This window comes from Conger conger, chromosome 4 (genome assembly GCF_963514075.1).
Source record: "Conger conger chromosome 4, fConCon1.1, whole genome shotgun sequence".
NCBI lineage: Eukaryota > Metazoa > Chordata > Actinopteri > Anguilliformes > Congridae > Conger > Conger conger.
The window spans coordinates 31,061,349-31,085,022 of NC_083763.1; the positions used below are offsets into that span (position 1 = coordinate 31,061,349).

General features: G+C 41.9%; 1 protein-coding gene across 1 annotated transcript; it reads left to right on the forward strand.

Annotated features, from left to right (window-relative positions):
- The first annotated feature begins 21,499 nt into the window (after positions 1 to 21,499).
- Positions 21,500 to 23,311, forward strand: LOC133126592 (general transcription factor II-I repeat domain-containing protein 2-like). The gene has a single exon (XM_061238937.1). The coding sequence runs from the start codon at positions 21,500 to 21,502 to the stop codon at positions 23,309 to 23,311; it is 1,812 nt and encodes a 603-aa protein (XP_061094921.1).
- The last annotated feature ends 363 nt before the right edge of the window (positions 23,312 to 23,674 follow it).

The following is a 23,674-nucleotide window of genomic DNA, read 5'->3' on the forward strand; positions in this document are numbered from 1 at the left end:
AGTTCAATGTTCTTCAGTGGCCTTCCCAGTCACCAGATCTGAATCCAATAGAACACATTTGGTATGTGGAAGAACAGGAGATTCACAGCATGAATGTGCAGCTGACAAATCTGCATGGGAAATGGCAGGCATTTATATAGCGCCTTTATCCAAAGCGCTGTACAATTGATGCTTCTCCGTTCCCCCTTTCATACACACACTCACACACCGACAGCGATTGGCTGCCATGCAAGTCCCTGACCAGCTCATCAGGAGCATTTGGGGGTTAGGTGTCTTGCTCAGGGACACTTCAACACAGCCCGGGCGGGGGATCGAACCAGCAACCATCCAACTGCCAGACGACTGCTCTTACTGCCTGAGCCATGTCGCCCCACATGATTGCATGATGCAATCATGTCAAGATAGAACAGAATCTAAAAGGAATGTTTTAAACATTGTCAGGGAAGAGAGGATTATGTAAAATGCATTTAAAAGAGCAATTCCTGAATCCAGCAGTTTTAACAGTCAACACCCTTGTTTAAATGTCCAGCATTCTGAAAACTGAACAAAAGTACAGTCGGGTCCATAAATATTGGGACATCGACACAATTCTCTTTTTGGCTCTATACATCACCACAATGGATTTGAAATGAAACAAACAAGATATGCTTTAACTGCAGACTTTCAGCTTTAATTTGACGGTATTTACATCAGCTGTTCCATGGCCAGGTGTGTGTTATTCCCTCATTATCTCATTTACAAGGAGCAGATAAAAGGTCTAGAGTTCATTTCAAGTGTGCTATTTGCATTTGGAATCTGTTGCTGTCAACTCTCAATATGAGATCCAAAGAGCTGTCACTATCAGTGAAGCAAGCCATCATTAGGCTGAAAAATCAAAACAAACCCATCAGAGAGATAGCAAAAACATTAGGTGTGGCCAAATCAACTGTTTGGAACATTCTTAAAAAGAACGCACCGGTGAGCTCAGCAACACTAAAAGACCCAGAAGACCATGGAAAACAACTGTGGTGGATGACAGAATAATTATTTCCCTGGTGAAGAAAAACCCCTTCACAACAGTTGGCCAGATCAAGAACACTCTCCAGGAGGTAGGTGTATGTGTGTCAAAGTCAACAATCAAGAGAAGACTTCACCAGAGTGAATACAGAGGGTTCACCACAAGATGTAAACCATTGGTGAGCCTCAAAAACAGGAAGACCAGATTAGAGTTTGCCAAACAACATCTAAAAAAGCCTTTACAGTTCTGGAACAACATCCTATGGACAGATGAGACAAAGATCAACTTGTACCAGAATGATGGGAAGAGAAGAGTATGGAGAAGGAAAAGAACTGCTCATGATCCAAAACATACCACCTCATCAGTGAAGCATGGTGGTGGTAGTGTCATGGTGTGGGCGTGTATGGCTGCCAATGGAACTGGTTCCCTTGTATTTATTGATGATGTGACTGCTGACAAAAGCAGCAGGATGAATTCTGAAGTGTTTTGGGCAATATTATCAGCCAAATGCTTCAGAACTCATTGGACGGCGCTTCACAGTGCAGATGGACAATGACCCGAAGCATACTGCGAAAGCAACCAAAGAGTTTTTTAAGGCAAAGGAGAGGAATGTTATTTAATGGCCAAGTCAATCACCTGACCTGGAAAATGCCCCAAGAACAAGCAGGAACTGAAGACAGTTGCAGTAGAGGCCTGGCAGAGCATCACCAGGGATGAAACCCAGCGTCTGGTGATGTCTATGCGTTCCAGACTTCAGGCTGTAATTGACTGCAAAGGATTTGCAACCAAGTATTAAGAAGTGAAAGTTTGATTTATGATTGTTAGTGTGTCCCATTACTTTTGGTCCCTTAAAAAGTGGGAGGCACATATAGAAACTGTTGTAATTCCTACACCGTTCACCTGATTTGGATGTAAATACCCTCAAATTAAAGCTGAAAGTCTGCAGTTAAAGCACATCTTGTTCATTTCATTTAAAATCCATTGTGGTTGTGTATAGAGCCAAAAAGATGAGAATTGTGTCTGTCCCAATATTTATGGACCTGACTGTATATCAACAGTTAACCAGTTAACCAACATGTTTCATTTAATTTGGTCATTACTATCAAAGATAGGAATGATCAAGTAAATTGCCAAATTCTGTGATAGGAAGAGCAACCTGTTGGATCAACCTTTATCAAAATGCACAAGTTGCAACCAGGTGAAAATCAAGATATTTATTTAGTTACATAAGATATGCGCAGCTAATCTATAGACGTGGTTCATCTACCTTAAAACAATTAAGGTTACAGACAATAATCACAAAATATTCATGGGAGACGAAACCAAACTCCAGCTCGTTTCCTCCCAAAATAATCAAGAAACCTGAAGACCAAAAATTTAAAAACCAGGTCTGCTGTAAAGTTTTGGATCTTATAGCAGGATGTCAGCATGAAGTCTGCTAGGCCAGCCCCATTGAGACACCCCCATTGTGCACACACACATGGCCAACGTAAAATGGCCAGATGTAAAATGCTCATCTTCTGTTTGTAATTGTCTCAATATAAATCTCATATTTGACAGTGAAGCTATATTTAAGATTGCACAATACAATGAGTGTGAGTATTTCCAGATATATTGAAAATTTGACAGTAGGTATTGCATTCTATACCCCAGCAGCTGATTTCATGTTTTGCTGTGAGTATTAAGATTAATTTAAGGTAGTACATAAAAGTTACAGCCAATGGTGTTTGGACTTATTCTGATTCTCTGTATAGCTGCCCAAATTGCACTCCAGACAAGCTATCACTGAAACTCTGTATACTATTGCTTATTATCCAAGCGAAGACTACATATCTAATTATGAAACAATAGCAGTTCCCTATTGGTAGCAACAAGCATATTAGCCATAGTTAGCTCGACGAATTTACAAATATTCACCTAAGGCAATACAAACATAGTAGCGTGCGTTCCGAGCATTGTTGCACACGCATTGTGTCTCAGGTGGATATTTGTAAATTCGGCAAGCTAACTATGTTGCTACCGATAACGAACTTGTATCGTTTTGTAACTAGATATGTATTCTTCACTTGGATAATAAGCAATAGTATACAGAGTTTCAGTGATAGCTTGTCTGGAGTGCAATTTGGGTAGCTACACGTTCCTTTTACCTCTTCATGTGTTGAATCATGTGTGTTTAGCTAAACCTTTATTTGTCTCAAACTCTAAGTTGCAGTTGCATCGTTTGTGGTATGCTATCATATCTTTGTTATATAGTTGTCAGGGGTTGGGAGCAGTGCGCAGGGTTGGGAGCAGCGCTAGCTGACTCCCGCCACCCAACAATCAGGAACCCACCAACCACAGGGAAGCTAGAACAAGACAGGTAAACGGCAATGATCTTTATTATAATTTCATAAAATACAGAACGCCGCAATCTCGCACCAACCCCACCCCCCTTCGACTTCCCCACTACTCCTGCAACACCACTCCCTCCTCCCGTACCCAGAGCCCGGCACAGGTAGAGCGCAAACCCGTCACACCACACACACACAAAGAAAATCACTGCTGGACCGGTGATTATACAACACTCCAGTGTTTCCCACTCAGGGCCCCCCTGCTACCTAGCCCATGCCCAGGAGGGGGGAAACCCCACTCGAAGGGGAAGTCAACTAACACGGGCAGGGTCTCACACACACACACTCACACCTTTCACTTCCATGCACAACACCAACAAAACAAAAAATGATTTTAAGGAGGGGATGTAGTTGGCCCCCGCTGCTGTGCTGGGCCTTTACATCCCAAAAGAAAAAAAGAAAAAAAAAGAAAACCCAAACCCCCTAAAAAATCTGCTGTCTCCAGCTGTCCAATATATTCTCTGGGCAGTTGAGCTGCGCCCTGGACCACTCTGCTGTCCACTGCATGCTGGATCTGCTGCCCTGTCCGCACTCACCGATGGGGACCGAGCTGGCGCTGGCTCCGGTAGTCTCTCCTCGCTGCGTCGCGCAGTCTTTGCCACGGCACCAGTCCAGCTCCGCACAGCACCGCTCCTCTAGAATTACCCAGCGTTGGTCCCACTCAGCCAGGCGGCGCATCTCACGTGTAGCATCCAAATTTGTCCGGTTCTGCCAGCCAGGCAATACAGGAGACAGCCTAAACAAAAAAGAGAACCAAGAAAAAGAAAAAAAAAACCCAGACACAACAAACTGAAAAATACCTGCCTTTTTCTAGCCTCCCCAGCTCGTTAGGGCAAAGGAACAGCTGCACCACAGCCCCAATTCCCACAGCCGGCGAGAACCCACACCCCGATCCACCTGTGCACCTGGATTACAATTAGCCAATTTCCCTGGCAAATCTGGCCCAGCCAAATGTTCGGCGATCATTTTCTCGCTAGAACACTACAAAAAGATGCACAACTGCAATTGCACATTCTAGTTTATGAATATTGTATTTATTAATAAAATGTATAAATGTACCCCTCATTTTTCCCCCACATGTTATTCATGTTTTCTTTTTGGATAGTAAATTACTTATTATTTACACTTTGCTCCATGTTTTTTATTGCCAATATCTGATTGCTCTTCAATGTATAGCCAACATCGTAACTGGATAGTGAATCCCCTTCAAAACTAAAGTGGTTATGCCCCCGATATGAAGCCAAAACAGGGCCCAAAGTGGACATTCAAAATTCAAAACCAAATAAATCACAGTTCTGGCACATATAAATTGCCTGGCCTTGGGTACTAGAATCAATTTGATAGTCAGACTCAGCTAAAGCACGTTTCGTGTAGTCCAGGGATATGGCTCCTGCTCTAAACTGTCCTTATAAGGTATTGCATATGTCACACGTTATGACACACACCTGGGCAGACAGAAGAGATGGACACAGTGAGCTAGCAAGAATGTCAGTTTTCACCTGTGTTTGTTTCAGGTCACAGGAGTGGGGAATGAGAGGGAGCAAGAGCAAACTAGAAACTCTTTGTGTATCCTTCCCGGGATTGGGATCAAAATAACAAACTCAAATAACAAAGGCAAACGAAACCAAACTGTAGCTTTCACTCTGTCACTTGTTAGCTCTTTCGCTTTCAACCCGTCACTCTCGCACGACAGCTCTCTCTTCCATGGTTCCCAGCCGACTCCGGGAAAGAGCACACATTTCATTTGTCAGGTATGTGCCTACTTAACCAGTAGGCGTGGTCCTTATTAAATAAATTAATACATTAATTAAAGGTTTATTTGAGTAGGGACAATGCCAAGTGACATAGCATCATTACTGGCAGTTTACTCCAGGTTCATGTAGCTGATGTTCTGCATACAGAGATTATACCTATTGCAAGTTTCCAACTCCCGTCCCTAGTTACGCTTTTTTCAAAAAAGAAAGGGAAAAAGATTCAAAATATTACATGGAAGATGTTAAGAAATATACACACTTAAAATACAAACATTCAATTGAAGTTAAATACATACACACATATCACAATGTTTTAAAAAAAAAGATACATGCCTGTTACACATCACAAAAAGGTAGTAAAAAAGTATTTAATAACAAGCTAACTTGATATGATGACTATGCGAGCAGCTCTGACCTTGACCTTCACATTAAAATCCTTTATATTATTGATTGCTTTTATTTCTATTGGCAAGGAATTCCAGAGGTGAGCACCCTTTATCGACATTGCTGACTGCCCAAAAGCACAAAAGAATCTACTTAGTGTATCTGGTGCTAGACCATTCAAGCATTTAAAAACCAATTTAAGGTAAGAAAAGTGTATAAAACTTTCAAGATTTATAACGACTATAACATTTCAGTATAAGACAGTGATGCCATTTCTGGGGCAAGTTTTATTATGCAAAGAATAAAGGGCACAAGTCCAAAGCCAGGCAGGGATCAATCGGAGCAGAAATCAGACACACTGAAGATCAGCTATAACCGGGGACAAGAATGTACAGGGACAAACTCTGCATACAGGATATGACAAACTAGCCACAAGATCTGAAAAAGACAGGCTTAAACACAACACGAACAAGCAGACGATGAGAAACAGGTGAGGGACATGATAGAATGACAGGAAGGAAGTATATATGGAGTGAAATGAATGAATGATAGTGAATGAACAGACAAATGGTGAGCACAGAGGGTAACAAGGAACGAAAACGCTAAGAACTTGGACAAAACAGATACAGAAAAACACAGAACCTGACAATTTGATAAAATGTGAAGTGCCATTTTCTTTTACTTTTGAAATGTGAAAAAGAAAATGACTCTGACCTTTGATGTAAACAGGAAGTTGGCCCCAACCCCTATCTGTCAATGCAGGAGAAAAAAATGTAATAAATCCATCCAAATATTTGTAACATTTAACATTGGCTTTTTTTGTCCACTAAATTGCTGCTTTACCAGACATAAAATTGTGTACATACAGTGCCCTCTGTAATGTTTGGGACAAAGACCCATCATTATTTATCTGCCTCTGTACTCCAGAATTTACGATTTGTAAGAAAATAAATCACATGAGGTAAAAGTGTACATTGCCAGATTTTAGGGCATTTAAGGGCATTTTAATACATTTTGGTTTCACCTTGTAGAAATTAAAGCAGTGTCTCCCTATTTCAGGGCACCATAACATTTAGGACACAGCAATGTTATGTAAATGAAAGTAGTCATTATTAATACTTGGTTGCATATCCTTTGCGTGCCATCACTTCCTGATGTCCGTGACCTAGCAACATCAGAGTCTGGATCGCTTATTTTCAGATTGTCCTACAAGCGATACTAAAATTCCTTTCATTTGAATGGATATGAAAATTGTTTCTCCTGAATATTTTTTACATTGAGTTCAACAGGAACATGTGCTGCAGCAGTACAGTGGTTTGACGGTCATTTGATACCTTGGACCCTGGAGCCACTCTAAAATGTTACATGCTCATATTTCTGCTCAAATTAACTTTTGATAGTCATTTGATAGTTGCACAGTTTGTGTTTTTGTAACATTGTTTTGTGTGGGAGGAATAACCACCAGAAGAAAACAGAATCGCTTTGATTACAAAGTAAAGCATCTTCGGCTTTTTCCACAGACATGAACCTTCACACAAAGTAAACAATTCCTTAATTTTTGGTAAAAGGTACAGGCTCTCTACATATAATTATAATAATTAACATGAACAATTACAGTGGGTGAATTATGTATCAATTTTACTATGCACAATGTTAAACATGACACATACATTTTTTTTTTTAGCAATATTAATTTATTGAAAAATGTTAGTCTCAAAATAATAAAAATGGAAAAAGGCCCTGTGCAAAAGTCAGTACTTTGTAACTCCTCTGTAGGCAACTATAACAGCTTGTAAAGGCTTCCTGTAGCCAGTCTTTCAATTGTCGCTTTTGGAATCTTTCCCCATTTTTCCTCTTGCCACAGATTTTCAATAATAAGTCTGGGGACTGTGGTAGGTATTCCCAAACCTTCTTCTCTTTCCTGGAGGTACTTCATCGTTGATTTTGAGGTATACTTTGGATCATTGTCTTGCTGGAATACCCAACCACTCTTCAACTTCAATGTCTGGATTGATTAGCCTCTAGAATTTCTTGATATTTGGTGGATTCCATTCTTCCTTCCACTTGCACAATATTTCCTGTGCCAGGGTTGTGCACAGACATTTTGGAAGGGGCAGCGGCTCAAGCAAAAAAAAAAAGGGCACTCACCCCACAGACACACATATTTCCACCCCGATGTTGCCACAGTGGCACCATCCATAATCACACACTATGCAACATGGGACCTGTTTAAATTCTACTGAAACACATTATTCTATGAAGAAGCCACAGATTTGCAAGTCAGTCACATTAGATCAGTGGTTTCTTTGAGAAAGAAAGCCAGGAAGGGTGCAATTTAATGGCATTCAAACAGATCAACCTACCCAGTATGTAAATAGTTGGCATTTATATAGCGCCTTTATCCAAAGCACTGTACAATTGATGCTTCTCATTCAGAGAAGCATCCGGGCGGGATCGAACCGGCAACCCTCCGACTGCCAGACGACTGCTCTTACTGCCTGAGCCATGTCGCTTGTGTAGCATGGTGGATTGTATCACCCTATCTACAACAGCAATTCACACAGACATCGCATAGACTTTAGTTTTCAAGTTTTATTCCAGGAACAACAAATCATAAAACACATGCAATAAATAATTGAAATGCATAATTAAAATAAATAAAAAGGAATAAATAGGCCTATATGAAGAAAACATCTCTATATGGTAATACATGTAAACCTAGCCATATAGGTAAAACACATATTGAAACAACATAACAAACATTAAAATAATTAAAGATTACAAAGAAAACAATGATATGCCGACAGATTTTTCCAGTGTTACTTCTCAATCAGCAATCACAGGAGCATCCTCCTTGGAGCCATATATTAGAATATTCTGATAAACTCACTGTGACTCACTTGAATGTCTCATTCAATGGTTAGCAGAAGGTTGGAGAGCCGTCTTCTCTGCGGAATTTGCGGGGGTGCTGCGGGTTATTTGTATAAGCATAACTACACAACATCCCTCTAAGCTCACGATGGTCTGAACACCTATTCACCCGGGGTAAGCAAGTACTGCATTACTCGTATCCGTTTCCCTATCAGTTAAACCAATTAAATTATCCATATCCGTTACTCGTACTCGGAAGTGGTGTCGTTTGCAGTACATTAAAACCAAGACTTTCACCTGAAGCACAACTACTACAGTTTTGCACACTGCTATGCAGGTAAATCTCAATTAAATATTTATCTGGTTAATATTAACATTAATTAAAAAGCAAATTATAAATTATAAAACAATGTGTGTGCGTGCGTGAACAATTGTACAAGGAATACTTTTGGCTTAACTGCCTGCCTGTTCGAACCACCAGAAACACTATCCACGTTGCCCTCACACTCACCTCTTCCAAACACACACCCAAGTATTCCTAAAGCAACAGTTATGATTTGTTACATATATGAAATGATGCCGATAGAAATCACTAAAATAACATCCCGTAAATCACTAATACTTGTGACCAGTGACCACACTCCCGTCTAGATCTGCGGACCGCTAACTCTGATGGCAATTTGTGACAGAGGCAATACACCTCATTCAATGCACTGGGCTTGCATGGATCATCGGTACATTTCAAAATAAGAAACGTCGGAACACAACTGCCCCATACCTTGCTATGAGTGACGTCAATTTTTTGCAAAAAAATTATTAATTGACATGATCCTTAAAACACTACTGTAGACAAGTACGATTCATTTATTTAACAATCCTGATTGGAGAGCGCAGTAAGTCTGACCCAGGTAAAAAGCTCACTCCATACAGTGCCAAGCTTTCAAGCTTTTAAATGTTTGGGGCATTATGGGTTTATTCAGTGCAGTAATCCTGCTTTGTGAAATACCACCAGTTCAGATTGCTAGCTAGCTACAGCAGATACTGTAGCTAAAATGGTATTCTGTGCTATACATGCATGTAGCAACAACAGCAGTAAGCCAGCAGGGTCCTCCAAGATAAGCATTATAGGCAAGTAGACCAACTGTTAGATTAACTAACATGAAGACCTAGAAACAGAGGCGTCAAATAGTTAAACGTCGGCAAAGAATGGCTAGACATGAAACATTTTCAGTCATCCTCACACATTAAAGTGTGTTCACACCGCTTCAGACCACAGGTGACCTGACCAGAAAAATCAATAGGACATAACTAGCAAGCTCACTAGCTAGTTAGCTACATTAACATTACAGCCATCTAGAAAATCCACCGCAACCAATGTCACCGCAAACAACTGCATTCAGCAAAATCCCAGTACCTAGCTAGCTGGCTAGTAAACACATTTAAAAGTAAATGACTAAACAACAAGAATCACCAACAGAAAAAAGCACCACAAAATGTACTACCTTACCTCTAGCAAAAAAAATGTCCATGTCCACCAAATCATGACTGAATCCTCCGTCCTTATGTCTAAAGTTAGCTCTGTACCGTAGCTTATTAGAAGCACATGGCTGTGTATTTACAACGGTTCTAAAATTAATCCAATTACTCGTACAACATTCATATTCAGAAAAAAGTTAATACTCGTTACGAGTACTCGTCTGAAACGAATACTCTGCTCACCCCTACTATTCACTCTGTTATGCAGGCTTAGCCGTATACACCTGCCCGATTTGTAGTCTCTCTTAGCAACAGCTTCCCCCCACCATGTTACAGTGGATCACCATTATCATGTCACTGTAGGTGGGCCATTCCGCCAAATCGGTGCCTTTTCCGTCCCCAGAACATTACATTCATAAATACGCATGAAAAGTATCTGTATAATATATTATATTATCAAGCAAAGTGTCCTGCACTTTGTCCTAATTGCAATTTGAAGATACATTATGTAAAACCTTAATAAAAAATAGGATTTTAGCCCGTCCCCACTCTCTAACGCTACACTTCACCATGAAATATAATGATTAGAATCCTTCAGAAATCTTATTTTATTTTGTATTATTGTGTGACTATTTCCAATTTAGACATAAAATACATTTTCTCAACGGAAATTCATAATATGTTAGTTAAAATATACATTTTAGTCGTATCCCCAGGTTTTCACTCAGTCCTGTTACCCTGACACATTCCCCCCTATAAAAAGTTGGGACATTCCACAAGTCACATGATCAACAGGAAGTAGCATCATTTGAGTCTCCTGAAGGCCTTGGGAAGAGCAAAAGTAAGTTCTCTCTCTATTTTCTGTTTTTTTGATGACATATACAGTATGACTGAGAATGTCAATCTCAACATACAGTCCTGTTACCTAAATTATTTCCGAGATGTTATTATATATATTTTTTTAAAGATAGTTTTGGTAAACCACTTGAAGGTGCTAAGTGTTCTCATGCTATTAGCATTGATGCCATGTGGCTACATTTCATGTATTTGCTAATGCTATGCTAAATTCCTGTTACTTTCAGTTCTGTTACACATATGAAGGGTTTCAGGACTGAATAAGAGTAACAGGAGTGAGAAGTTTTAATTAAATAGCCATTTTAAATGTGTATCTGGTATATACATTGATTAATTATAATACTATTCCCTTGATTTTAAGTTTCACAGTTGGAATTACTGAAGGTGTTTTCAGTTTTACAATGTGAACACATTACATACAGGGAGCTGCAGAGAAGCAGTGGCGCTATCGCGCTCGACGCGATGCCAACCCAGAAAGGAAAGAGAGATATTTAAAGAAGGAGCAGCAGAAATACAGGGAGGACATAGCATCAGGCAGGAAGAAAACGGTCAATGACATTAGTAAGAGGGAAAAGTGCAGATGACGCAAAAAGTGGAGGGAGAGTACAGGATCAAGTCCAGGAAAGAAGCCCTAAAGCCCCTCACCACACCACCAGATAGCCCCCAGCTTTCACCAGACAGAGCTGTTAATCCAGAGCCAAGCACTTCTAGGTCAGGATGAGAGTTATATATATGCCTTATATATAGGGAAACTATTTGAAACTTCAAACTATATCAGAAATTAACTATATCTTTGAAATTAATAATTGGGAGAAAACCATATACATTATGATATTTTTAAATGCATGCTAATGTTGTTAGCATGCCTCTAGGAAGACTGCTAGTCCCTTTATTACTTTATAGTGGAGGGTTGTGTAGGGGTCCTCGCACGGGACTCCAAATTATGTAGGGTCCTCGCACGGGGCCGCCAAATAACGCAGGGATTTTACTCTCTACGAAACCGGGGCGCCAGTTAAACGTTGTATAGCAGTATAACTGCAAAAAGTAATCAGTCTCATAAAAATACTATTATCAGAAATATCTAACCAAAATTTAGTATTTTAATTAATAATTAAAATAACCAATATTAATGATTAAACATACCGATAACCTGAATGTTGGAAGTTCTTCGAAAGACTGCTTTAACTCGGCTCTCATGTCTATGCGATTCCAAAACGGACACCGGGGTTTAATAAAAATATTTATTAAACAAACATACAAACACATAACAGATAAACTAACGGGAATTAGTAGGGGAAGTTAGTAGGTTAAGTTAGGGCGTGTATGTGTGTGTGTGGGCATGCACGAGCGCACGTGTCGCTTGAACAAAGGAAAGGTGGGAGTAGCTAGCTTGAGTAAGCTAGAGTTCAGGGTGTGGTAATGAGTTAGAGTTAGCTGTGAGAAGGGACTACTTGCGTAGTTTTACTCTATATATGCGCAAAAGACGGCGAATCAATTCACGTACATATATATGTAGCTAACCAAACACATTACAATGGTAGGATGGTAAATATTGAAACACAGATTCACAAAAACAGTTAAGACTAAACTAAACACTGGCTATGCCTGAATGTTTGTTTTCTTACTGAGTCCATACGCATTGCTGGATCCAAAAGACATGCTGTCCTTGTAGAAGCGGCGATGGTGCTGTGAATGGTGTCCGGGAGAGATGCGCAGGCTGGGGTGTTCCCGTCTTAGCAGCGTGTTGTCGTCTGATCCGCTGGTCCTTTTCCAGGTGTAAAAGTTTGTTGCTGTTTCGTTGTTGAGCTTTATTGGGGTAAACTGATGTAGTGTTCCGCGTACAACAATTTCCACTCACTATAGGCCACGTAGTTACCGCGAGGTAACTGGGTGTGTCCGTAGGCCTGGTAGTGCGCTGTGTAGCATTCAGCCTCTGTCCGAGTCTCGGAGCAGATGAGCTGAAGCGAATGGCCAAAAAGAGTGCGTCGAAGAGAAGAAGCAGAAGAGAGATCCCAAGAACGTGTCTTGCTCTTATACGGGACCGTTTATTGCTCCCGCCATTACGGGATTGGCTGAACCAAGTTAGACGTCATTCGTGGTGGACGTCGCGGAATTTTCCTGTGGGAATGTGGAAGTTGTAGTCCCTCCAGTTGCGTAACACATACATGGGACAATGTACTTAGCATGCTTCATTTAATTTAACAATTTAACAACTATTGTAATTGTGATGTACTTGTTTGTTTTAGGCAACAAGATGAAGGGCTTAAAGGAGGCAAAATACATCAGAGAAGCTCTAGACACAAATTGAAGAGCTACAAAAGCAGCTGCAGACACAAACCTGAAAAAAGGAGCGGTATAAGAAAATAACTCAGCGTATGAAACATAATAATCCATTTCCACTTGCAAAAGTTGACAAACAACTGAGACCACACGCTACAATACAAAAGACCCTTCTGTTCTATGAGGCCCTAGTGGAGGACATCCGACAGAGGTACAGCAACTCACAGGGAGAAAGGGAAAGGCAACTCTTCTCAAAGATAGTGACAGGAAAACTTGAATGGCTGCAATGCAATGCCTCTCCCAAAGTTAATTTGGGTTTTCAAAGAAAAGGTGTCTGATGAATGCAGAACTAAACTTAAACTACCAAAGGAAGAGAAACAATAGGGTGGTAGATGGCTTAAATAAATAAAGTCCGAGATTTTTTACACCAGGGATGATGTCAGTCAAATTACGACTGGGAAGAGGCAGTCCCTCACCGAGAAGAAAATCAGAAGAGGTTCCTTTTGGACACAATGAAAAATCAACATGTGAAGTTTTTGGCAGAACATGATGGGTCGATCTCATACTCCCTCTTCTGCTCACTGCGCCCCTTCCAATCTCAGTTTTATCGTACAGAAACTGCACCACCTGAAGATCATCAACACTTTCAATCCTGATGAACTTCTAAAATCCTTCACATGTAACACGGAGTGCATGAAGTGCATGTATGGAGAACGTGTGGTGTACAAGGACCTCTCTTCCCATCTCTGGCCAATACAATGATAAGAATGAAGTGACTTATGTCCAGTGGGCAACTGTAGATAAGGAGCACAAGAATGACCCCAATGGCGGAACATCCAAAGTCACCATCAAAAAAGAGTTCAAGACCACCCAAGAGCAACTGCTGGAACAGCTGAACCTGATACTGTGCAAGTATAAGAGGCACACCTACAACATCAAGAATCAGTTTACCCACTACAGGGCACTGAAACACAGGTGGTCCATTTGGAGCATCACACCAGCAGGCAACATTGCACACAGGTGTACTTTATGTGCATACAACCCAGATGGGCCCACCAGCAATCTGGCAGCACTTGTCACCAGTGCTTGATGCAGAGTGCACATCCACTATCCATTTTTACAGTGATGACCCTTGCACTCAGTACAAGCAGCGAGGGAATTCTTTCTTGTTTTGTACTGAGCTGTTCAGAAGAGGATTCACTGCTGGAACATGGAACTTCTTTGAGGCAAGCTACAGCAAGGGTGCCGTGGATGGTTTCCCACAATTCCTTCTGTCTTGCTGTTCTTACTTCGCTGCTTTCTCTCCATTTCATGTTTGTAGATAACTAATAATATACTAATCCCAACTAACATAGAATTTGTACTAATTATATTGACAGACTAATATGTTCTTCAAACAAACTAACATTCACTAGTTTTGGGTATTTGTAATTTAATCATGTAACTAACTTACTGACGCATCTCCAGTTTCAATTCTGTTCTGTAACTCCGCCTCCCTAGTCTATCACTGATTACTTGCTTAGTTTCAGCGAAGTATTCCCACCTGTCTCTCCGTATCTCTGCATCTCCTGATTCTGTGCAATTGTCTACTCCCTAGTCCGGAGCCGTGTGTGTCTTTGTGAATCCAGTCCATGTTTTCATTTCCCCCTTGTTATTGTATTATTACCCTTTCATGTCTCTCACCTGATGTTTATTTGTTAGACCGCCCTCACTCCCATGCCGCGCCTAGTTTGTCTCATTCTCCTGTGTATTTACACCTGTCCTTTTCAGTTGCACCTTGCTAGTTTGTCATATCCTGCTTTTTCGAGTCCTGAGCCCTTTTACTCCCTTACCCCTGTTCTAGCCCCCTTATTCCCGAGCCCTTGTGGCATTTTGTCTTGTTGATTTTTGTTTCCTGGATTCTTGTGCATGACCCCTACCTGCTTCCCTGGACTATTCTTTGGTTTTTGTGGATCTCTGTACTTCTGCCTTATTTGGACTGACCTCACAGTTTTTGACCTCCTGCCTGTTTTTCATTATCCACCTGCAATTAAACCTGCCATTTTTCTACATCCCTGTCTGCTTTTGGTTCCTCTGTCCCCACTGCCATGACAACTGAGAAAAATGCAACCAACTGTCAAGAATTAAGTTTAATTTTGAAAAGTTACAACATGCAAATGGCACGATTTGGCAGAATGGCCCACTGCGTTACTGCGTTTTGCCTTAGTAGGGCAGAATGGCCAAGAACAGAACTGTCAACCAGCTGTTTCAAAACGTAGCTCAAGGTGTTTTTTTCAGCAGGGGTTTATATTCGCGTGTGAAGCTGGACAGGGATATAACGTTGTCATAAAATGTATCCTTACCATGGGAAGTCCGGACGCATTAACATTCCGGCAGGGGTGCCATCTTCGTTTTGGTTGCAGCACATTCGACACACAAGGTCCTTAGATTATTCTTGCTTGCATGCACAACTGACCTGCATGCACACCTGACCTGCAAATCTAGTCTACAAATAGGTTTACACAAGTTGTGTTGAGTAATACCGTTTTTGAAAAAAGACGACAAGAGTCACCCCTTTAGATCAAACTTTAGATTTTTTTAAAAAGTGAGTGAGTGAGTTTTATGTTGGCTGCAGTTTTGGTAATTATTTATTGCCTGGTTTTGTTTTAGGCAACATTTGGAGGGCAAGAAACAATCCTGAAGAGCAAGATACAAACTGTACAAAGAAATGGCACAACTCAAACATTCACTCAAAAAGGAGAGAATCTCCAAGATCCAAAGTCTGTGAACTGGTCAAGAATTGTACTGTGAACAGGAGAATCAGAAAAACCTTACTACTCCATGAATCCCTTATTACTGACATCAAGAAAAAAATCCAGAATACCAGAAATGAAAGAGATAAGCAAATCATAGCTTAGGTTACTTTGGGTTGTCAAAAAGTATAGGCTGCAGAGATGGTCAGAACAGGGATTTGGGTTTTCAAAGAAACGCAGGGACCTTTTGAAGAGTAAAAGCCTGAGCAACTTTAACAGAAAGACGGTCAACAGGTATGCAGATACATCTATTGAGAACAACGTGAAGACCTTCTTTACAAGAGACGATGTCAACAAGATAACTACAGGAAGAAAACACACCATTACAAAGAACAAAGTTAAGCTGCAGGAAAGGATCTCATACGCTGCATTTTGCCGGCTGCATCCAGCAAATGGTAAATACTTTGTGTACATGTTTGTTTCATGTTTTTTTTCATATGATAGTTGAAAAATCTGAGTGTTGCCCGATGTCAACTTTAATAAAATTAAATTCCCATTTAATTTAATGTTATATCATGAATTTCTCAAGTAAATAAATCCATACCATATTGAATATGTCCCTTCAACCCTGTTATCATTTTCAACCCCGTCATGCTGAGTTCACCCCTGTTATTTGATAGGTTTTTATGAATAATTGAATCAGAAATATGAGGTTATCTAGTGTGTTATGTCAAATTAACAGATCTTAAATGTGCACACTACAGACGGAGAGCTGTAAATGAACAAGGAAACCCAAATGGTAAAGGTTGTGACATCTGCTGAGGAGGCCAGCATGATCTTCAAAGACTTCCATTCCAGTGCAAATAGGGCACACGTGGGGTTCAACTAAACTGTTGATGCAATTAGCAGATTTTACTGGCCTGGTATGAACAGTGACCTAAAAAAATGGGTAGGTATCCTAATCCTCTCCTTGAATTCATGGGCACTCAAATTTCTTCAAATGGTTCACAGACATATTGATAACCTTTATATTGCAGCATGTACTCCGTAATCAAACAGAGTACATCCCAGTTCAGGTACACTTCATGCCTTTCTTGCCTTTTTATATATGGTTACCAATCCATATTTTATTGTCAACTCTTAAATTACTCCAGTGTCTGAATCATTTGAGCTGGTTGGGATGGACCTTGTGGCGAAACCTACTTAAGATTTCTTATGTACTAACTCTGACTTGGTCTAGCTAAATATGGCTCTCTGCCAAAAGCTGGACTTTCAGACCAATGGACTGGTTGAAAGGATGAATGGGACAGTGACATGGTAATTTGGACTTGACACTAAAATGACCTTGACCATTTCTCTGACTGCAGTTTGACCATGCTGAGGGGGATAATTCACCTCCACCTGACTTATGATGCTGCTATCTTTCAGAACCCGAACCAAATCAGTGGAGGAGAAGCCATGGAACTGGGATCTGTACCCCAGTGCAGCCATGTTCATGTAGGACTTTCTATTCATTCTAGGTACCTGACAATAGAGGACACAGTGGCTGAGGAGGTTCTTTCTCAGGGTCTGAAACGGCAAAATGAAATTTAAAATGGCTTCCGAAAATGTGGAAAACAGAAAGAGAATGGTGCAACAAGTGGGTAATGACTTAAGTGGGAGATCTTGTTTTCTTTCAAAACATGAAGAGCAACAAGATCAAAGGGGACAAACTGGCAAACTGGCCTTTTACAATTGCAAGGTTGGAAGGAAAGTGCTGATCTGAAGTCAGGAACGCAAATCATCCGCCGGATCAGTCCAGATCATCTGAGCAAATGTGTCCAAGCCAACAATATGGTTCCATACTGTTACGTTCCACGTATGTATGTCTGTCTGTTTCCCCCTTAAACTCTACAGATGAATCCATCAACCATTTCCATTCGCTGTCCCTGCTGTCCATCATCATTGCCCTGGTCCCACCTCCACCAATCACGTCCCTCTGCTTATATAAACCGTGTTGGCTGCCCTATAGGGGGCGATGCTAGACTTGGCTATTCATTCGCTTGAGAACCCTGTTGTGTGTATGTGTGTTCCTCGGTTCTCCTACTCCTGTGAATGTGGTTGTCCGTGTGTAGGCCCTGGGGCAGGTAAGACAGAGGCCTCTATACACTGTTGCTGCACGTAGGGTGAACCATTGTTTAGACACCTTAGGAAAGGGGTGATTGCCACCTATGTACTTTTGATTATAGAGTAGATATATATTATTTTGTTCAGTGAACAGTTAGTTTGTATTTTGTTTTTAGCTCTCTTTGGTTTTGTTAATTTAATTGATTTGGCAACACCCAGGTCCCTTGGCCTCGTACCCCATGTGTCTGTCTTGTGAATTTTAGTAAATAGCACCGCCACTGTAATTTTTGTAAATACACTTATTGCACCTCAAACCTAGTTTGTTCGATCATTTTTCACTCCAATAGCGCTCAAATACATCCTCCCAGTCATTTTATTTCATTATAATTTTGTTGCGTACTCCCTCCTACCCCTGGACGCCTTAGAACGTAACAAAAATGGGGGCTCAGTATCTCATAAACTTCCCAGTACCAGTGATAAGGTAGCGTTGGCTATGCGCCCTTCGTATTTGAAGGATTTGTGTCTCTGGTTGGGGAACCGAATGTCCAAAAGGCAGTTCGAATTTTAAGGGACACTGGGGCATCCCAGTCCTTCTTACTGGCGGGGGTCTTGCCCTTGTCAGATACGTCCTCCTGTGGGGCGGGGAGAAAAAGGGAAATGATATGGAGTAAAGTGGGTGCCTATAGGCTGTTCACACATGCTTTCATGAGTACTGCACCAGGAACATACTTTGAGGTAGTTCTGTGTTGTCTGCTCCTAAAGGAAATATTGATGCTTTGTTTCATGTGCAATGTTGACCAGAAGTTTTGCCAAAACAAAAAAGTATTTCCTGGTGGACATTTTTTAAATGAAGGCCATTTGGTTGGGCAGGTCAAAGGGTCTGAGAGGCAACTCTAGCTCCGTTTTCACATTCAGTAATGCACACACATTTTCACATTCAGTTATGCTTTATCCATTTATTGGTGGACATTTTCTTTCAGCTTGAACCAGCCAATTTTGACCTCGTCCTTGGAGCAATACATTAGTGGTTAGTCCTGGGGCTGCATGATATGTGAAATAATGAAGGAAATATTTTGACTGTCGGAAATCTATGTCGTCTAGGCCAGTGTTTCTCAACCTTTTTTCAGGCACGACACCCTTAAAAAGTATGCAAAATTTCAAGGCACCCCAGTCTAAGATATACAAGAACTACACTCTGCATCCCTCTGAGTGCATGCGCATGCACACACAAATACACACACATAGGCCTACACACACTGCATGAGAGAGAGAGAGAGAGAGAGAGAGAGAGAGAGGGGTGACTTACCATCAATGGGAGACCTGAGCCCGGGACGATGCACACAACCTAGCTATTCTGGCAGGAATGGATGAGAGGCAAACACGAAGCTCCTGGTCCACAGCCCTCAGTCGCTCCCTGTACTTGTTCTTGATGTAGGTTAGGCTGGAAAAGCTCAGTTCACACAAATACGTTGTGGAGAATGGTAGAAGAATAGCAATGGTGCTACTTGAAGCTACTGGGTACTCCTTCTCCAATGATATCCAAAACCTGTCCAAAGCTATGTCTTGAAATGTAATTTTTAATGTGCGGTCTTCCCTGATCTCTGCCAGTTGCTCCTGTGCCGGCAGTGGCATGTCCTTTGAGCTTTCCAGTGCACATGAACTCCAAGGGTCCCGGACCCTTGAGTCATGCATAAGGATGACTCAGATGGAAAATAGTGACTAAATCTCTCATCAAGAGTTTTGAGATGCTGAGTGATTAGGTCAGAGAGGGTGCTACTGTTTGAATGCTCACTGCACAAGGGAAACATTTCAAGGCTGCCAGTTTATCAGACGATGTGAGAAGGTTTTCTTCTTTGCCTTGCATTTTAGTGTTCAGTTCATTGAGATGCTGAAAAATGTCAGCTAAGTATGCGAGTTTTGCGCACCATCGTTCATCTGCAAGCAGCTCCGCGTATGCAGATTTCTCTGCTACCAGGAAGGTTCTGAGTTCTTCTCTTAACTCGTACAGTCGGCTCAAAACCTTCCCACGTGAAAGCCAGCGAACGGCCATGTGTAGCAGTAAGCTCTGATGCTCTGCTCCCATTTCCTCGCATAGAATCGAAAACAGACAGCTCTTTAACGGCCGCGCCTTGATGAAATTAACCATGTCCACCGCTCTGTCCAGCACATCGGAAAGTTCTTTAGGCAGCGTTTTTGCAACGAGTGCCTCCCTATGAAGGAAGCAGTGGGTTGTTCGCACGTCTGGGTTTCGCGCTTTGACCCGACTGATGAAGCCCTTGGCACTGCCTGTCATGGCAGCCACACCATCGGTGCAGATACTGATACAGTTGTTCCAACTTAATCCTCCCTTTTCAAGATATTCGGTTGTCACACGGTAAATCTCTTCTCCAGTCGTTTTGTTAGGCAGTGGTTTGCAAAATAAAAAAGTCTCTGTGATATGGTCCCCATCTACAAATCGAACATTTGCCAAAAGCTGAGCATGGCCACTTACGTCGGTTGATTCGTCAAGTTGTAAGGAAAAATGTCCACTTGCCTTTATTTTTTCCAGAACCACGTCTTCAATGTCCACAGACATATCGTTGATTCGTCTTCCTATTGTACAGTCCGACAGCGGGACCTTTGCTATTTCTTTTGCTGCTTGTGGGCCTAGCATTTTCTTGACGATGGCTGTACATGCAGGCAATATGACTCTGCAATTGTGTGGAGCTTTTTAGCTTTAGCTATGATCTCGGCCACAAGATAGCTAGCCTCCAGTGCTTTCTCTGACACCTTTGCACACTTCATTATTTTCTCCTGTCGGCTGTGTTGGTTTTTCATACGGACAAAATACTCTGCTTCCTTTTTGGCTAGAGAAGGATGGTTTGTTGTCAGGGGCCTCAGAAGTTTGCTCAGAACCATCGCTTGGTTTGACAGTCTCATGCCACACACTAAGCGCAAAGGGAGAGGGCACGACGGATCCCCACTAGATTAATTGTCGTCATACTGTCTTTTTTTTGTCTTGCTGCTGCTGGCATCTACCTTTGCTGCAGAGTTAACACTGGATGATGAAGTCGATTCAGATTCAGAGTCAACGTCTGCTTCTGGAGCTGGAGCCTTTCTTTTCAAAAACCGTTCCATTGCTAACTTTTTCACTACTAGCTCGTTTATATTTTACGCGGTAATGAGAAAGAAAAAAAACAATGTAGGCTAATTACGCAGTCTCGTTGGTTACGTTGACCAGAGTGTTGATATTGTGATAGGCCTATTGCAGGGCACGTGAGACCAATTTTGACATGAGGCAGAGCATTAGTTTAGGCTCACTATCGTATGGGTGCATTTCAATTCATTTTATTTATTTAAACGTCAGGATATATAATTTTATATAATGTTATATGTATTTTCTAGAATTTTTTGACGGCACCCCTGACAAAGCCAGACGGCACCCCAGGGTGCCGCGGCACCTGGGTTGAGAAACGTTGGTCTAGGCCAGGGGTCCCCAAACTACGGCCCGCGGGCCGCACACGGCCCGCCTCCACATTTGACCCGGCCCCCTGAACAATACCAGAGACGGAAAAAAATGCTACTACGACCTCACTTTGCCCCAGCACGTTTTTACCATTATGGCCACCCATACCCCAGTCATAGAACGTGAACGTGACCCCCCAGAACGGAATAATGGCAAAAAGGTTGGGTAAGAGAAAAATTGATTCAGAATGCAGGGTATTTAACCCGCAGTGGACACACAATTATTTTTTTGTTCAATTCAAAGAAAAGGCTGTTTGTCTCGTCCGTCAAGAGACGGTGGCGGTATTCAAAGAATACAACCTGCGCCGACATTATGAATCCCGTCACAAAGACAAGTATGCTAGCTTGCAAGGCCAAATGCGAGCAGAAAAAATCTCAAAGCTAAAAACTGGACTGTTAGCTCAGCAGACTACATTTGTACGGCAAACTCAGCTGAACCAAGCATCAGTTCGGGCCAGCTTCCGTGTTGCTCAGCTGATAGCAAGCTGCGGTAAACCTTTCACTGAAGGAGAGTTTGTCAAGAAATGTTTGAATGTTGTCGTGGAGGAGGTCTGTCCCGAGAAGAAAGATGTCTTTAATGCCGTGAGTCTGTCGGCAAGTACAATTACCAGACGCGTTGAAGAAATTGGGGGTAATGTGTATGCCCAGCTGCAGCAGAAGACTAAAGATTTTGACTTTTTTTCATTAGCACTGGATGAGAGCACGGACGTGCAGGACACCGCGGAGCTTCTTATTTTTATTCGTGGAGTTACCGCAAACTTTGAGATGTGCGAGGAGCTGGCAGCCCTACAAAGCCTGAAAGGCACTACGACTGGGGGGGATATTTTCGACAAAGTATGTCAAACCATGCAACAGTTGGATCTGGACTGGGCAAAGCTTGCCAGCATCACGACTGACGGGGCCCCTAGTATGGTGGGCGCGTCTCGGGGTTTAATAGGACGCATGAACCGGGAGATGGAAGAACGGGGTCTCACCGCCCCGCTACAAGTACACTGCCTAATTCACCAGCAAGCGCTGTGCTGCAAAGTGTTGAAGTGGGATTCTGTCATGAAGGTTGTGGTATCGTGCATAATCTTCATCAGAGCAAATGGACTTAAACACAGGCAGTTCCAACAATTCCTGTCTGAACTGGAATCTGCGTACGGAGATGTGCTGTACTACACAGAGATCCGATGGTTGAGCCGCGGCAAAGTTTTGAGGCGTTTTTACGAGCTGCTACCTGAAATTAACGCATTTCTTCAGTCAAAAGGCAAAACGGTCCCAGAGCTGATCGACCCAGCATGGAAATGGCACCTCGCATTTTTAACAGACGTGACAGAAATGCTGAACGGCCTTAACTTGCAGCTACAAGGGAAGGGGAAACTCATTTGCGACATGTATTCCCACATAAAAGCATTTGAGGTGAAACTAGCGCTGGTTTTGGAACAAGTGAAAAAGCACAACTTCACCCATCTCCCTGCTACCCAAAGCTTTTCTGCAGAGAAGCCAGCTGTCGCGTTCCCAGGTGAAAAGTGTGTGGAAGCACTGGAAATGCTGAAGGCGGAGTTCGGTGTACGATTCCGTGAACTACATGTTCATGCAAAAGAAATCCGTCTTTTTCAGAACCCTTTTGTTGCCGACATCGATGAAGCCCAGCCTTCTTATCAGTTTGAGCTGGCCGAGTTACAGAACTGTGATGTTCTGAAAGACGCATTCAAGCCCAACAGTCTCATTGACTTCTATGCCGCCCTCCCAAATGACACCTACCCTAACATAAAAAAACACGCAATGAAGATGTCCACACTTTTTGGCAGCACGTATATCTGCGAGCAAACCTTTTCACGCATGAAACTCCTGAAAACTCCAACGAGATCAAGATTGACAGATGAACATTTGCATCAGTGTTTGAGACTGGCTGTGACTAGAATGGAACCGGACATTCAACTTCTCACCAGCCAGATGCAGGCCCACTATTCACACTGATGAACATACAGTACATACATACATAGGTAAGCTCACTTTTCTGACTTAAATTAGTCATTCTGAGTATGAACAAATATAATCATAATAAAATCTATTGGGATAAAATCCATCTCCACAACCATACTGGTATTGAAATGTATTGTGCTGTGTAGGTGCTGTATCACTTAGTTCGGTTTCTTAGCCTGCTTGCTTTGTGGTTTTCAGAGGGAAGTTGATGAGAGAGAGCCTACAGTGGTGTCTACTGGGCTAGCCTATGGAACCTACAAAACTGGATTATAAGGAAAGAACACAAGAACTTTGAGAGACATTTGAGATTCTGCTCTGACAAGTGAAGTTGAACTTTTACCTAGGATTGTGCACGGC

Excerpts from the sequence above, each read along its gene's own strand:
- LOC133126592 (XM_061238937.1), top strand. The coding sequence starts at position 21,500 with ATGGCAAAAAGGTTGGGTAAGAGAAAAATTGATTCAGAATGCAGGGTA.